General features: G+C 41.8%; 1 protein-coding gene across 1 annotated transcript in view; it reads left to right on the top strand.

Moving 5' to 3' along the window:
- Positions 1-4,822, top strand: part of BEND4 (BEN domain containing 4) — a 27,185-nt gene extending 22,363 nt beyond the window's left edge. The window contains exons 5-6 of the mRNA XM_007453046.1: positions 754-994; positions 4,605-4,822. Coding sequence (XP_007453108.1) covers positions 754-994; positions 4,605-4,822 — 459 coding nt within the window. The remainder of the gene's footprint in view (positions 1-753; positions 995-4,604) is intronic.
- The last annotated feature ends 9,908 nt before the right edge of the window (positions 4,823-14,730 follow it).

Genomic DNA, 14,730 nt, shown 5'->3' with positions numbered 1-14,730 from the left:
TAGGTGCAATTGACTAAACATGGCTTATAAATGTTACAGAAATTCCTGTAATTAGTCCCAATGCAACTATTTAGTCTGGGAATTTTATAGCAGACATAAATTATGAAGGTGAAAAGTAAGAAAAATTTTGAGTTGACATAGTGGCATTTGCAGAAGCTATAATTTGAGGAAACTTGTTTTGCATTATTATTAGTGATTATTTTTTTTGTTTCCACTGAATTCCCCCTCTTTAAAATTCACTTTTTAATGTTTCCACTGAAATACAATGGCTCTCAGATATTAGGTGCATGAAACACAAAAAAATACCTTATGGAATTAGCCCACCAGCATCATTTCTAAAAGTACTTAACCGCCAACCAAGGGATGAAGAGACCTGTTTGATCACACTCTTCAAAGTCGTTTTTGCATATTTTAATAGATTGAAAAGGAAAGTTACAGGTTATATTTAAATAGTGTCCCCTGTCATTGGATCTTGACACATTTTAACCTACCTGTTAAAATGCAAGTTATAAATAGCTCCTCTTTCAAAGGTGTTCATTATACCTCATTGGCTCTTGTTATAGAAAATGCAAATGTAATTTGAAAAGTGCCCCGTTCTGAGTGTGAGCAATTACTTGTGCTCTTCAGTACCTGGTTCATTGTCAGTATAGCCACTTGGTTAAAAAGCATGTTTGCCTTTGAAATGGAGATCGCCTGGGCTGCTGGCTGGCTGGCCGGCTAAGTAGGTAATGAGAAAATATTTCGCTTTTCCAGGGAAGCAAGCAGCTGCTGAACAACTATCCTGTCTACATAACGAGCAAACAGTGGGACGAGGCTGTAAATTCTTCAAAGAAAGACGGGAGGCGGCTCCTTCGATACCTCATCAGATTTGTTTTCACAACCGATGAGCTTAAGTACTCATGCGGCCTTGGGAAAAGGAAAAGGTCAGTGCAGTCAGGAGAGACAGGTCCTGAAAGACGCCCTCTGGATCCAGTTAAAGTAACATGCCTCCGAGGTACTGCATCCTTCCACTCAGTGTCCATCTGTGATCTCATTTCACCGCATTGGCTGTGGCTCCCCCGTGCAAGTGTTCAGCCTTTACTGTATTTTGGTTTCTTTCCGCTGAGACGTTATAGGCTTCATGTGGCCCATCTCCTTGGTATCAAGAAGTCCTTTAAAAATTCTTTGTTTGCTTTAGCACTTAATGGCACATAAGCACTGCATAGCACCTCATGTTTCACGCTTTAAGTTCAGATTTTCTTTGCTGCCCGGGAAGGCAACCTCCAGCAAAACTGGAGCACTGGGGAAAGCACAGAGGAAAAGAAGCCGAGGAACCTCAAAAACTTATCCCAATTTCATTTGCAGCCTATGACGCCCTCCCCCAATCTAGCTACCTTCTCAAGAATACTTGCCCCAACTCCTTAAATTTATTTAGAATTAATTTTCCTTAGGCCTAAAGTATTTCTCGCCCACTCAGATTTTATTCTGTTCGTTTTTTTTTTAAGTTTCTGTATTAAAAAAATGCTACTCAGATAATACCATTTCCTCAGCATTAACAGCTGATTACTTTGTAGCTGATCCACACTACGGATAGGCCAGGCAGAGGGTAAGGAGGTGTATACGGTTGATTCAGTGGGTGCAAATAAATAAACACAGACAAGTGGAAACATTATAATGCCAACAAAAGCGCATTCACACCTGAAAAATCCATATCAAATAGCTCAAATATTAACCTATACAGTTCAAGAGTGATTTTATTGGTTGGAAAGACAATAATGATTTACTCTGGACAGGGATCGAAATATTTCCTGGTGAAGAAATCACAGTGAAAAACCTTATCACTGATAAGGCCTTAGTCATCAGAAGGGACACTCACTCCTACACCCCTCTGGGCCTGCCCACGGTGACTGTCAGCGTGCCTGCGGTGCCTGTGTAGTATTTGTTAGTAGCAGAGATCCCCAGACCCACCCTGAACTTCTGATTCAGCAGGTCTGGCGTGAAGACAGGGGAGGCACGCATTACTGCACCTCACGACCACACCAGGTGATTGATGCTGGTGGCCTAGACTTGAGAAAACCACCTAGAATGAAAACACCAGCATTAACTCAGCACAGGTGTGCTGGAGCACCCCCTGTTGGCCAGTCTGAAAATTCTACTTACTCAGAGTGACTGGGAGATGGAAATTTCCAGGGGCTGTCTTAGCAAACTAGCCATAGTTTCCTTTATTCCCCAGCATCATCAGAGCAGATGGAGGCAGCAGAGGCAGTGGTGAGCTTGGGGGCCGTCCTGAGAGCCCGCTCCGCGAGTACTCTGGAAGTTCCCCTGAGGCTTACCAGGGAATCAGGATAAGGGGCCCCACTAAGGTATCCCTTTCCAGAAATCCCTGTTAAACAATTTATATTTTAACAAGCAAGTCAGTGAAACTGAGGGATTAATATACGTCTCAAAGCACTAGTGTCAATGCTGCGGGACCCACTGTGACACCGATGCAGCCCAGCCTGCCTGACCAGAATGTGCACTCCCCAGCAGGGAGAGCTGGGCAGGACCCACAGGCTTCCGCCCGCCCATGGGTGGAGAATGCATAGGCAAGAACTGCTGATAGTGTCAGGGGCAGCTGGTTAGAGCATTTATGTCTGTCCCAAAGGCTGAAATGCTGGGGCCTTCCTGTGACCTAAATGGGATTCCCTTCCTGCAGGTTTATGCTTGCTGACTCCCAGGGTGGACATCCTCGTGGTCAGCAAGATTAGAATGACCAAGGAAGCCTCAGACAGTTGGACACTTGAGGGATGGAAATCAGGGTGCTTCGGGGAATGAAATCAAATTCTAGGCTGGCCTGTCCCCAGGGTGGTTTGACCCCGGAAGGAAAGGGGGTCAGTGATGTGAGGATGCTTCCTATCCGTGTAACAGAAGGAGCTCTACTTGTAGCCTGTAGTAGTCTGGCACAACGTTAGGGGAAGTCCTGTTGCAGCAGCGGGCACTGAGGAGGGGGAGGGGTGGGAGGTGTCACAGAGCAGCACGTTCTTAGAGGGGCAGGGCTGCAGCACCCTCAGCAGTTAGCCTTGACTTCCTCTCGTGGATACTTGGGAGTCTTTCATTTCTTTGTGTTCATATGAGAGTGGGGAATCTGGATAGAGAGAAACTACTTAAACAGTTATTGAATACTTAACTGAACACATGAGGTAGGGAACTTGAGGAAGACAGAGAGGAAGAGAAAACAGAATGCCTGAATTCTGGAGTTGATAGCCTGGCTGGAGATGATTTGAGGACATAATGAATAGACGTGAATGCAAGGAAAATAATAGGGAGAGGGCTAGATATTTGAGCACTCGTGGTCCCAGAATACCTCCTTTCTCTCTGCTCAGCATTATAATGACCATGACCTAGGTTTGGAAAGCATCCTTCGGTGTTTCCTAGGCCTGTAGCCCAGCATAGGCCATCTGGTTCCTGACAGTTTTGCAGGGCGAGGAGCTGAATAAACACAGTTGTATCCCCCAGGAGGGCCACTAGGGCTGGGACTTAGGCGAGGTGAATGAGTCTCTCACCTCAGGATGGAGTTGAAGGGGATGCCCCTGCGTCTCTGCTAAGACGGGCACAGTTCAGTTCATGGGATTTTTCTGGTCCAGGTACTTAAAAGCATCAGCTTCCATGGGCAAATAGGGTCGGGATTTCACAAATAAATTTCAGACAAATCCAGTCCTACAGCCAGAACCATTGTCTTGTAGAGGGAGCAGTGCTGGCGAAGAAATGGTGTGTAAATGGCAGTCACCTTGAACTTTCAGTCAGCTGTGAAAAAAGCACAGTTTGACTTAGAACTTTTTCCAGAATGCTCATTTCAGTAGAACTTTTTCCATTTCAGTTTACAGATGTCCATATTAAAACAGCTGTGTAGGAACTATACATGTCCCCTGACTCCCTGAGAAAATAGAGGAAGGGTTAATGTGAGCTCAACCCAAGGGAGGCCAAGTTTGTTTCATTGGAGTCTGAGCTACTTTTTGTATATTCTTTCTTCCAGGAATGCTGATTGCTTTCTGGTGATATTAAATATTTAGAGGAAAAGTCATCTAAAAAATATTTGTCAGTATACTTACAGATATCAATTAGAGAAATAAAGTATAGCCTGTAGTAACATTTTAAGAATGTGAAAACCTGAACCAAAACTTAGGCAATTTCTTACTCATTGAGATTTTATTTTTTTGCACTTAATCTACAAATCAGTAGCTGGTTAAAGAATACCATCTAATGATATTTGCTGTGCTTCTGGAGAAAGTTAACATTCTAAAAAATGTGAGCATGTTAACAACAGGGTTTTGAAATGTACTCTTAACTTTTCTTACCAAGCATGGTGCATACCACGCCTCGCAAATCAAATTTACCTTTCATAGCAATCGTGCCTTAGAGGGATCACTCTCACTTATGTAATTTTTACTTTTGCACCTGAGTAGAAAATGTGTGTGGCCTAAGTTGGGTCTAATAAGTGACATCATCATGGCATTACATTGGATGTCCCATAAAGCTTTTCTTATAGAGCTTCTGTTAAAGTTTAAGCAGCCTTCCTATGATTCGCTGCAAAAACCAGCTGTTTTTCTCTCTCTTTTTTTTTTTTACTGTTGTGTGTATTCCCACAGAATTCATTAGGATGCACTGTACCTCCAACCCCGACTGGTGGATGCCCTCGGAGGAGCAGATAAACAAAGTGTTCAGTGACGCTGTGGGTCACGCTCGGCAGGGGCGGGCAGTGGGGACTTTCCTGCACAACGGAGGCTCATTTTATGAAGGGATCGATCACCAGGCTTCCCAGGATGAAGTCTTCAGTAAAAATTCCCAGGATGGGTCTGGTGATTAGTGGACAGAATCTTTCCACACTAGCAGCCGGTCCTCTCAAGAGTTCCAGTTGTGAATGTTCTGTTACCATCACTTTAGAATCCAAAGCATGTCACTCTGTCACATCCTAACGGAGTTAAGGTTTACACATCCTAAACCTTAACTAGACCTACTGCCACAGTTCCCAGTACAAACCCATTTTAGGGTTGTTTGGGAAGTCTATGGAGCCTACAGAGATTTTCAGAATATTACATTATACAAAGAAAAGATGACAGTTGATTTTAAATGATGACTAGTTAGACGGTGAGGGTGAAAAAAGAGAGGTGAGCTCCTGGTCACCTGTCCGAAATCTTCAAGTAAGCTCTGTTTCCTGAACAGAGCTGGTCCCCACAGAGATTGGGTTAGTGTCCCTGCCCATGGGAGAAGGTAGAGACATGGCGTTATCCTAAGGAACAAGCATTCTCTTTATTTAGTTCAAATAAGTTGTCTTTATGTTTTCCAAAGACTTGAATTTATACTTCTCAGCAAAGACATAGGATAGGTGACATTGCATGCTGTGTCTACATTGACAGAGCCTGTTAGTCAAAAGAAACCAGAGATCAGAAGCCACCTGTAGACAATGATTAATTGGAAGTCAGCTGTAATTTTTACCACACAAAAAAATTTCTACTGTGTTGATCAGGAAGGCACTATATGATCTCTGACGTTAACAAACAGTAATAGTTTTCACTGTGTCAGTCAAGAAACATCCAAAGATTCAAAACCATTTTCAGATGCTCGATTTTGTAAGTTCACAGATCCACAGTTTCCATAGCCTTAAATCGGGCTTTGTTGACACAATGCCAAAGTGATGGGTTGAACAATGAGAATTTCAGTCAGCTAGTTGTTTGGTGCACTGAGGACCAAACAAGTGATGTGACTGATGGTATTCACTGAATTGACCAGATGTTCTGGAATTGTGTACACACAGCTTCAAGGCCATTCTGACAACTATGCAATGGGCTTGTCTGTAATTTCTCAGAAATTTGAGGGTCTTTTGGTGCTGAGTTTATCTTCCGAATTTGCATAAATCTTGTTTCTTGTTGTCACCGATTGAAATGTTTCATCCCAACTGTTGTGTGCCTCCTTCCCGCCAATATTCCCCTGAACTACTGGCTCTGGCTGAGTTAGCAGTGACCACTCCCACCCACTTTCCCTGGTTTAACATGTTGAGCATCATCTGTGAAGTTAGTAGTAATGTCTTCGGAACCATTTCTTATCCGTAGATGCTCTAGAGATGCTAGAATCTTTCTGGGTGCTCCAGGTTTGGGTGGGAGGGGAGGCTTCCTTGATCACCCTAATCCAGATGTCTGCATTCTTCCTAGAGTTGAGGGCTAAATGGGCAGCTGTTAGTGAAGGCTGCTAATGTCATCTACAAACATGACTAAGGGTTTTGAAAATGGGTTGGAAATTCATTTCAAGTTTATGAGCATCCATGCATAAAGAGGGTTTTTTGCCACCTTTTGACAAAGTAAAGTAATAAATTACCCTTTATCTTCTATAATTAGCATCAGCTCTGTGCATGACCCTAGCAATAGGTCCTTGTTTAGCTTTTGTTACGATTATTAGTTTCGTCCACTGAAAAGTTTGTTTATAGAGATGGTCATTTGTCAGATCTGTTAAATGGTATGGGGAGAACTAATATTTCAATCCTGTTTTGGAGCAACTTAGCTAAAATTTGCAGGTAAAGGAAAAGATACGGGCAAATGCGGTGCTTCTGGGAACGATGAGACTAGCATCTTTGGCTATCCGAGGAAGAAAGATACTCCCTGAGGCGTTTTCAAGGTCTAGAAGTCAATATCTTATAAGAATCTTTGGTGACATGAAATCTTTGCCAGGAGAAAAATCTTACTTTTCCTCTCTTTGCATTGGACTTTAGTTATCCTTACTGCTGAGTTCACTGTCCTTTTTTGTTCTATAGCAGCAATGTTTGACCACTGCCTTAAAAAAAAAACAAAAGAACTTCCAATTCTTATCGTTTCCCTGAGAGCTTGCGAATTCCACACATGTTCACATCTATGCGTCATCGTGGAGCCGCGTGTTGGGCTGATCTTCACGGAAGGTGGTGATGGAGCATTTCTGCATTCACTCTCCGTAGCCTTACAGGTTGGCATCCTTACGACAAGTGCTTGCTCCACTCCTGTTATCATCCCCTGCGAAGGCTCCTGGGGTCAGGAGGCTCTGCCCCTCAAGGCCCCTGCTTGCACCAGCCTTTGCTCGAAGGTACACCTGGTGTCTTCCTCCCACCCCTATTTTCAGGTGAATTATCTCTCTATCAGCTGTTTTCCAATACTTCACAAATTCTAAAATGTTAAGAGCTGCACACTGGTCATCTCTTATGCACACGAGCGATCAAGGCCCAGAAAGATGACTGACTTAGCATCACACGGCCAGGTCTAACGCCTCTCCTGGGTCTAGGACCTACGATCCCCCGTCCCCAGTCAGATGTTCCATTCCACTCTTCACCATTGGTGTAGTTGCTGTGTTCCTTTAGCCGAACCCACCGCCTGACCCGGGCACCAACGGCCCTTGGGCTGTGACACAGTATCTGCTTGGCTGTTCTGCTTTGTCCTCTCCTTAGTCCATGTCACATGCTGCTATTTGCACTTCCCCTTTAAGGCTGGTATATTACCTGGCTTGTGGTGGTTGCCTGCATGGTCACCTGATTTTCAAGTCAGGGTTTGCAAGGATCGTTCACTTATTTTTTTGGTAAGGCCATTGCAGCCTCTGTAGCAAGGTTAAAAGCTCACCAGTGAAAAGATTGGATGCTGTCACTGCTCTGTCAGCCTTTCCGTTGATCTCTTTGGAGACCTGGAGACCTGTATATTTTTTTGATTTGATCTACATCTTTGTCTGGCAGTTGGACAAATTGCTCTCTTGAGGAGACACTCATACTCCTGTCAGCTTTTAGCAGCTTCCCTGAATCATTTTCAGCATTGGAATAACATAGATTGAATTAAAACAGCTCAGGATGCAGCTTTGCTCCACCTCATTGGTGAGAGAAAAGGTCATAGGTCTGGCCTGACACCACGGACCAAATTTGGTATTTTGTCAGTGACTGGGCATGGTTCATAATCCCATCTATCAAGGGAACCATACCTACTCTCAGTGACAGTGTCTTGATGTGTCCTGAGTTTTCCCAAATTAAAGTCACATCACAAAGAGCATGCCTGTTTTCCCAGTGAATGGAACGCCAAGTGCAATTCCGCTTGGCCCAGCATAACCCTTCAGTGATCTGTTTGGGGGATGTAGGCCAGGAACCGGGAGATGGGGTGGGGGGGATGCGTCATATTCTGCGAGCAGTTACTAAGCTCCCATTTCTCACGGTCTCTTTTGAAGGTCCACCATTCACGATCTCATGGTTTAACCTCAGTATTAAATGCTTTGGAGAAAAACTCTCAATTGAAAATATTCAGCCCTGAACCCAGGCACCACTCTCTTGGTTGAGAATTTCCACCACAGCACTGAGGCTACTGTCACCATTTATGTTTCATAAGGCTTCACTAGGAATGGAGAGGATAGTATTAGAGCATTTGCTGGAAATAGTCATCATCTCCTTTGGTAGGGGAATTGGGAGATATGTTATACATGTGGCTACTCCATAGCTGTAGGGCAAGTGGGTCATTTTATATTCTGGATCTTTCTTAGCCCTTCATCAGTCATAAACACGTTGACCTGAGAAATTTGTTCACCAGGATTATAAGGCGATATAAATTACTCAATATCTTATTTGATCCAGCTCCTCCATGTGTCAGATATCGATAGAATGGTTAAGTCCAGTATATTCTTGTACTATCAGATGTTTTCCAAAAATCTAGACAATAATACAAACTTGGGAATCTGCAAGTTCGTGATGTCTACATTTTCCTGCCACCTTTAATGGCTTGACCTCCTGTTGCTATCAGAAAATGGATGGAGCATCAAGTAGGATGAAGCATGCACTGTTTTCCGGAAAGCAAACGTACGTTGCCCTCATTTGAATTCTGTCATTCAGCGTGTACTCTAGAACCTAAACCTAATACCCACTGACTACCTCCTTAGTTTTTCTTAGATTTCTATCATTTTTAAAAGTCTCATTCTTGGATAACTTCGTTTTAAAAAAGATTTAAACTTTTCTCATTTCACAGTACAGATGTTTGTAATTTTTGACAGCTCTTATATACCAGGTTTTAGAAATGTAATAGAAAGTGATTTTGCACATATGGTGCAAGCCTTGCTGGTGCGCGTTTACTGTGGTGACACTTGCCAAAACTGCTTGGCAAAACATGTCAGATAGGATGCTTGAGTCAGAACTCTAGTGTAAATGTGTCTAAACAGCAGTATGTATCATTATGATATATTTTTGTAAACATAGTGATGGCTTCTTTCAGTCGTGTAAGTACTGGATAAAAATAACCACTTCAAAAAGAAAAAAATAAATAACCACTTCACTTGAATAATGTAGAAAAATGTCACCCAGTTGATGGCCCTCCGCAGTTACTTAAATTTTATCAGCCGGTGGCATCACTTCTTCTATTTGTGTTGTTATTTAGAGGAGAGTGAAGGGTTGACAGCAGGCAGCACGGGGTGCAAAAATAATAGCTCACCGACACTTGCCTCCTAGTTAAAATTCAAAACTATAACGGATATGTTTACACGTTAGGGACCACTCTTAGCCTCCACAGTATATTCAATTGCAAGAAACATGGAGAGGCCTGGACTTCACCCATCTAATGACCAGCTCGGTAAGCTTGGCTCTTGAAAGCACTAAATTACCAAGTCTTTGTGGTAAAAGTAACCGGATTAAACTTCCTCATGACCATCCATAGCTGGCTAATATACAGGCTAGGTTTTCACTGAATCACAGTTCCCCAAATTACAGTGAAAACTCATCTGCTAAGATGACTTATTCAAAAGCCTGTTCATTCTCAGAATAATTGCCCCACTACAAGTAGCCTGATGGGTCTTGTGCACATTGGAAAACTGTTTAGGCCCATTCAAAACCACTAACAATAACAATAGCTATAGCTTACTTACATTGAGCCCTTGTGCGCCAGGTACTTTGGTAAGCACTTTAATGCATCCTCTCATTTTAATCCTCACCACCACCCTCTAGGGTGTTATTGCTACCACCCCGTTTTATTGATAAGGACACGGCCCAAGGTACTCAGCTAATAAGAGGAAGTCTTTGGGTTTAGTAAGAGGAATGACTAGTTCAGTTTTCCCTAGTAGCTAAGGTTCTCAAACCCCTTAAACACTTTGGAATGGATTTGTTGTTTAATTGAAGTAATGAATAAATTAAAATTTGTTCACATTTCTGTCATAGGTTCCCAGTACAAAAACGCAGGGATGTAAAAGCAAAACTTTGAACTCAGTGACGTGGTGGTCTTTGGGAACGGCCAGAAGGTAGAAATGGCACTGGACGTCAGTTAGCCAATGTCCATTCACTTTTCACATTCGTTGTATTCATAGCCTTAGAATTGATGAGTCCGGTTTGGAAGAGAGGGTTTCAATCTATGACGTCACTGTGAGAACTGTCGTGAAGTTTTTGTAGGAAAATACAGTAATCTGTTCTTTCCTGTAGTTGTGGCTTTAACATCTCTGGCTGTGTTTAAGTTCAAGAGCTTGCCGTGGCCACCAGGGCCTGGCTTTGTTTCTAAGGAATAGGGCATGCCAGTCCATGAGAGGGGTCCTGAAACCTTCAAGGTCACTGGTCTAGTCCGACCCTGCCCCATTTAAGCATTGCCCTTGTGTGTCTCCCCTCTCTGGAACTCCATGTAGCAGCCTAACACTGGGGCCAACTTGCCTTTACTCTATTTTCTATGATGAACACTTGTGGAGAAACTGTGACAAATCCATTGATCCTAATATTTTTATTGTTGGAAGTCTTGTTGATTCTCTATGAATAATTTCTATTTGATTGTACTGTGTAGAGTTAAAACCCACCAGAGGTATGTTAATAAAACTATAAATGCGTAGTGTAATATAGAATAGCAAGATTTTTTGTGAACAATTTATATAGAAGAGTAAGTTGTTTTTTAAGTGTTAGGCACTTTTCTTTTAGGAACTTAAAATGTTATAAGAATTTTTTAAACATTCAATATTTTTAATTATAAGAAACATTTGTTACTAGAGCCAATTCTTTCAGGTGTTCTAACTGGAGTATTGATTTTATTACCTCATATACCTCTAGAATGCCACATGTTCTGTTGGAGATGAAGCTGCACAATAAATGTCAAGTCTCTGTTAAGTGTTTTACCTTGCTTTTTGCATCTTTCTCCAATTCAAGATGCTTTTCTGGTTTGTTTGTTTGTTTGTCGTTTGTTTTTAAACAGAAAAGATGGTTATGTCAGGGAACCGACCAGAACTCATCCAAAAATTCACTTGATCTAGTGAATGAATGGGACAACCAGTGATGATCCAGGGACATGTAATGCAGGACTTCTGTACAGTATCTTGCACATTCACATTTTAAACATACATGCTTCTATAGTTCCATTCTATCAGGGAGAGGAGGAACCCTACAGCTGCTACTCTTGACCTTTAACAATAAACAGACGCTGCTTGTTTATGGTTTTTGAACAGTGACCTGACTACAAAAGCAAAGTAGCTATGGCTAAATAAGGTGGCATAGCGGTGGCTTCCCACTTTTAGTTATTACGTAAAATATAAATCTGATGTATCAACCATTACTGAACAGCGAAACTGAATAAGCGTCATTCATAAGTTAGACTAAGTAAAAACTAAGACAAAACACATTTTTCATTTTAGGGAAAAGAGATGTTTTATTTTTGCACTACAAGATGCAACGTTCTGAACCGTAGTTTTGGATGAATAAATAATAATTTAGTCCAAGTAATTCGAGTTTGAATTGGGATATCAATTAAAATGAAATTTAAATTATTTTATTATTCTAAAGCATTGAAAGAGGATTATTAAGTAACTTCGGTTTTTTAATATTTTGTAGCAGGTCACACAGAGTAAAAGCTACAGATCAAAAAAGTATTAGGAACAAATTCAGCAAGGTTACAGGATACAAGATCGATATACGAAAATCAACTGTATTTCTATACACTAACAATAAACACTCTGAAAATGAAACTTAAAAAACAATTTTATTTTCGATAACATCAGAAAGAACAAAATACTTAGGAATAAATTTTAAAAAACAAATGCCAGGGCTTCCCTGGTGGCGCAGTGGTTGAGAGTCCGCCTGCCGAAGCAGGGGACGCGGGTTCGTGCCCGGGTCCGGGAAGATCCCACATGCCGCGGAGCGGCTGGGCCCATGGGCCATGGCCGCTGAGCCTGCGCGTCCGGAGCCTGTGCTCCATAACGGGAGAGGCCACAGCAGTGAGAGGCCCGTGCCGCAAAAAAAAAAAACAAATGCCAGACTTGTACACTGCAAACTACAACACATTATTGGAAGAAATTTTAAAAGATCTAAATAGCGGGAAGACATCCCATGATAATGGAGCGGAAGAATCGATATTGTTAAGATGGCAATACTCCCCAAATTGATCTACTGGTCCATTGCAATTTCTATCCAAATCTCAGGTGACTTCTCTGCAGAAATTGACAAGCTTATCCTAAAGTTCTGATGGAAATGCAAGGAATCCAGATAGCCAACAAAAATCCTTACATTTGTGGTCAGTTGATTTTTATCAAGGGTGCCAAGATAATTAAATGGAGAAAGAATAGTCATTTCAACAAATGATCCTGAGACAACAGGATATCCACATCCAAAAGAATGAAATTGGACCCCTACTTTTATACCATGTGCAAAAAATAATTGAAAATAGGTCATAGACCTAAATGGAAGAGCTAAAATTATAAAACTCTTAGAAGAAAACACAGGAGTGAATCTTCCTGGGTTAAGCCGTGTTTTTTTCAATATGACACCGGAAAGCATAAGGGACAGAAAAAAGAAAAGATAAATTGTACTTCAAAATGAAAAACTTTTGTGCTTCCAAGAACATTAAGAACAAAAAGATAACTCACAGAATATGGGAGAAAATATTTGGAGATTACATATCTGATAAGAAACTTGTAGCCAGAATATAGATCTCTTACGATTCAACAACAAACACAAATAGGCTAATTAAAAGTGAGCAAGGGTTCTGAATATACATTCTCCAAGGAAGATACAAATGGCCACTAGGCACATGAAAAGATGCTCAACATCACCAGTTATTAGGGAAATGCAAATTAAACCACAGTGAAATACCAGTGAAAAAGATACACAATAACAAATACTAGCTAGGATATGGACAGATTGAAACCTTCATACATTGCTGATAGGAATGTAAAATGGTGCAGTCACTTTGAAAAAGTTTGGCAATTCCTTAAAAAGTTAAATATAGGTTATCATTTGACCCAGCGATTCCACTCATGGGTATATACCCAAGAGAATTGGAGACATGTCTACACAAAAACTTGGACACAAATGTTCACAGGAGCCCTATGATACCAAAAAGTGGAATCAATCCAAATGTCCATTAATTGATGAATGGACAAAATGTGGTATATCCACACAGTGGAGTGTTGTTCAGTCATCAAAAAGGAATGAAATACTAATACATACTACAACACGGATGAAGCCTTTAAAGTTGATTACACATTCATGCAATATATTTACTGAGAGCCTGATGTGCTTGGCCCTGTATCAGGTACCGTGTCCCAAGAACCAAATAAATACAGCCAGCGGCTGAATAACTAGTTGGAGAAAAATGACCAAGACCTATTATGAATTATGAGAAAATCCCAACTTCCAGTAGGCAACTTGTTCCCCCAATAAAGCTGTATTTACAAAGCTGAATCAGGCATAGAATGAGAGGAGAGAAAATAAAGGTCACTGAGTCTGTCTCTATCATACCAAAATAGTTCAATTTGACCATATCAGCCGAAGTGCATGCCAATTCAGGGAAAGAATTATTCATATATAATTTGGTGTGCTCCCAAATCCTGGTTGAATCATTCTATTTTCTCTTTTCCTTTTTCCCCCCCTCCCCTTAAAGCTGTTGCTCAGGCCTCACATAGACACCATCCTAGTGATACATACCTGGTGTTTCAACCAGTCTGTTAGGAAACAGATGGCACGGTTGATTTGAGAAGAGCTGGATAAAAACACTTAGTCCAAAGGTGTGAGCAGGGTAGCCTGAAACTACAATGGGGAGTGTAGTGTCCAGACCTTGCACTGGCAGGGCACTGTCATCGGCCTGAAGAGGTGAGGTGAGCCTGTGGGTGTACTGGAATGAGGGCTCCCTGCTAGGAAATGTGATCTCCACGTGAGGAAATGTGGTTAGACTCGGCAGAGCCTGCAGGGAGGGAGCCAGGAGAATCAGTACCCTTACTTCTCAACTCACTTCTGTCTCCTCACGATGCTCCCCTCTAGCTGCGAGAAACTGGAAACCAGAGGGCAGGAGAGCACCTTGATGTCCACACGTCAGCCCCCTGGGACGTAGAGCAAGGCGGAGGCACAGTAAAGGGAAAAAGTTAATCACAATTGATCGTGGGGATGAGTTAGATAGTTCAAAGATCTCTTTGTTTCCCCTTCACTGAAATCTTGAGACTCGACATCTTGACATAAATGACCTTTTAATTTTTAATAATTTGAATAGTGAACATTTTTTAAGTCAGTAGTTGAATGCTTTACTATTGTTATCGCAGTGAATCTTCTTACAGCCTACGGTAAACTCTAATATTATCCCCGCTCTGCAGATGAGTAAACTGATGCTTAGAGACATGTGCCCAAGGTCACAGAGCTAGTGGTGGTGAAGCGCTAAAGGCCAGATGCTGATCCAGGCGGCCCGTTCCAGGTGAGAAGCCCGTGTTTCACTGACTCCAATAAAACTGATCTTTGAAGATTTGCAAGGCTGAGGGAAAAAGTTGCAACAATGAGGCTGATAAAACAGT

This window comes from Lipotes vexillifer, unplaced genomic scaffold (assembly GCF_000442215.2).
Source record: "Lipotes vexillifer unplaced genomic scaffold, Lipotes_vexillifer_v1.1 scaffold1272, whole genome shotgun sequence".
Lineage (NCBI taxonomy): Eukaryota > Metazoa > Chordata > Mammalia > Artiodactyla > Lipotidae > Lipotes > Lipotes vexillifer.
This window is presented reverse-complemented; position numbering and strand designations above follow the sequence as displayed.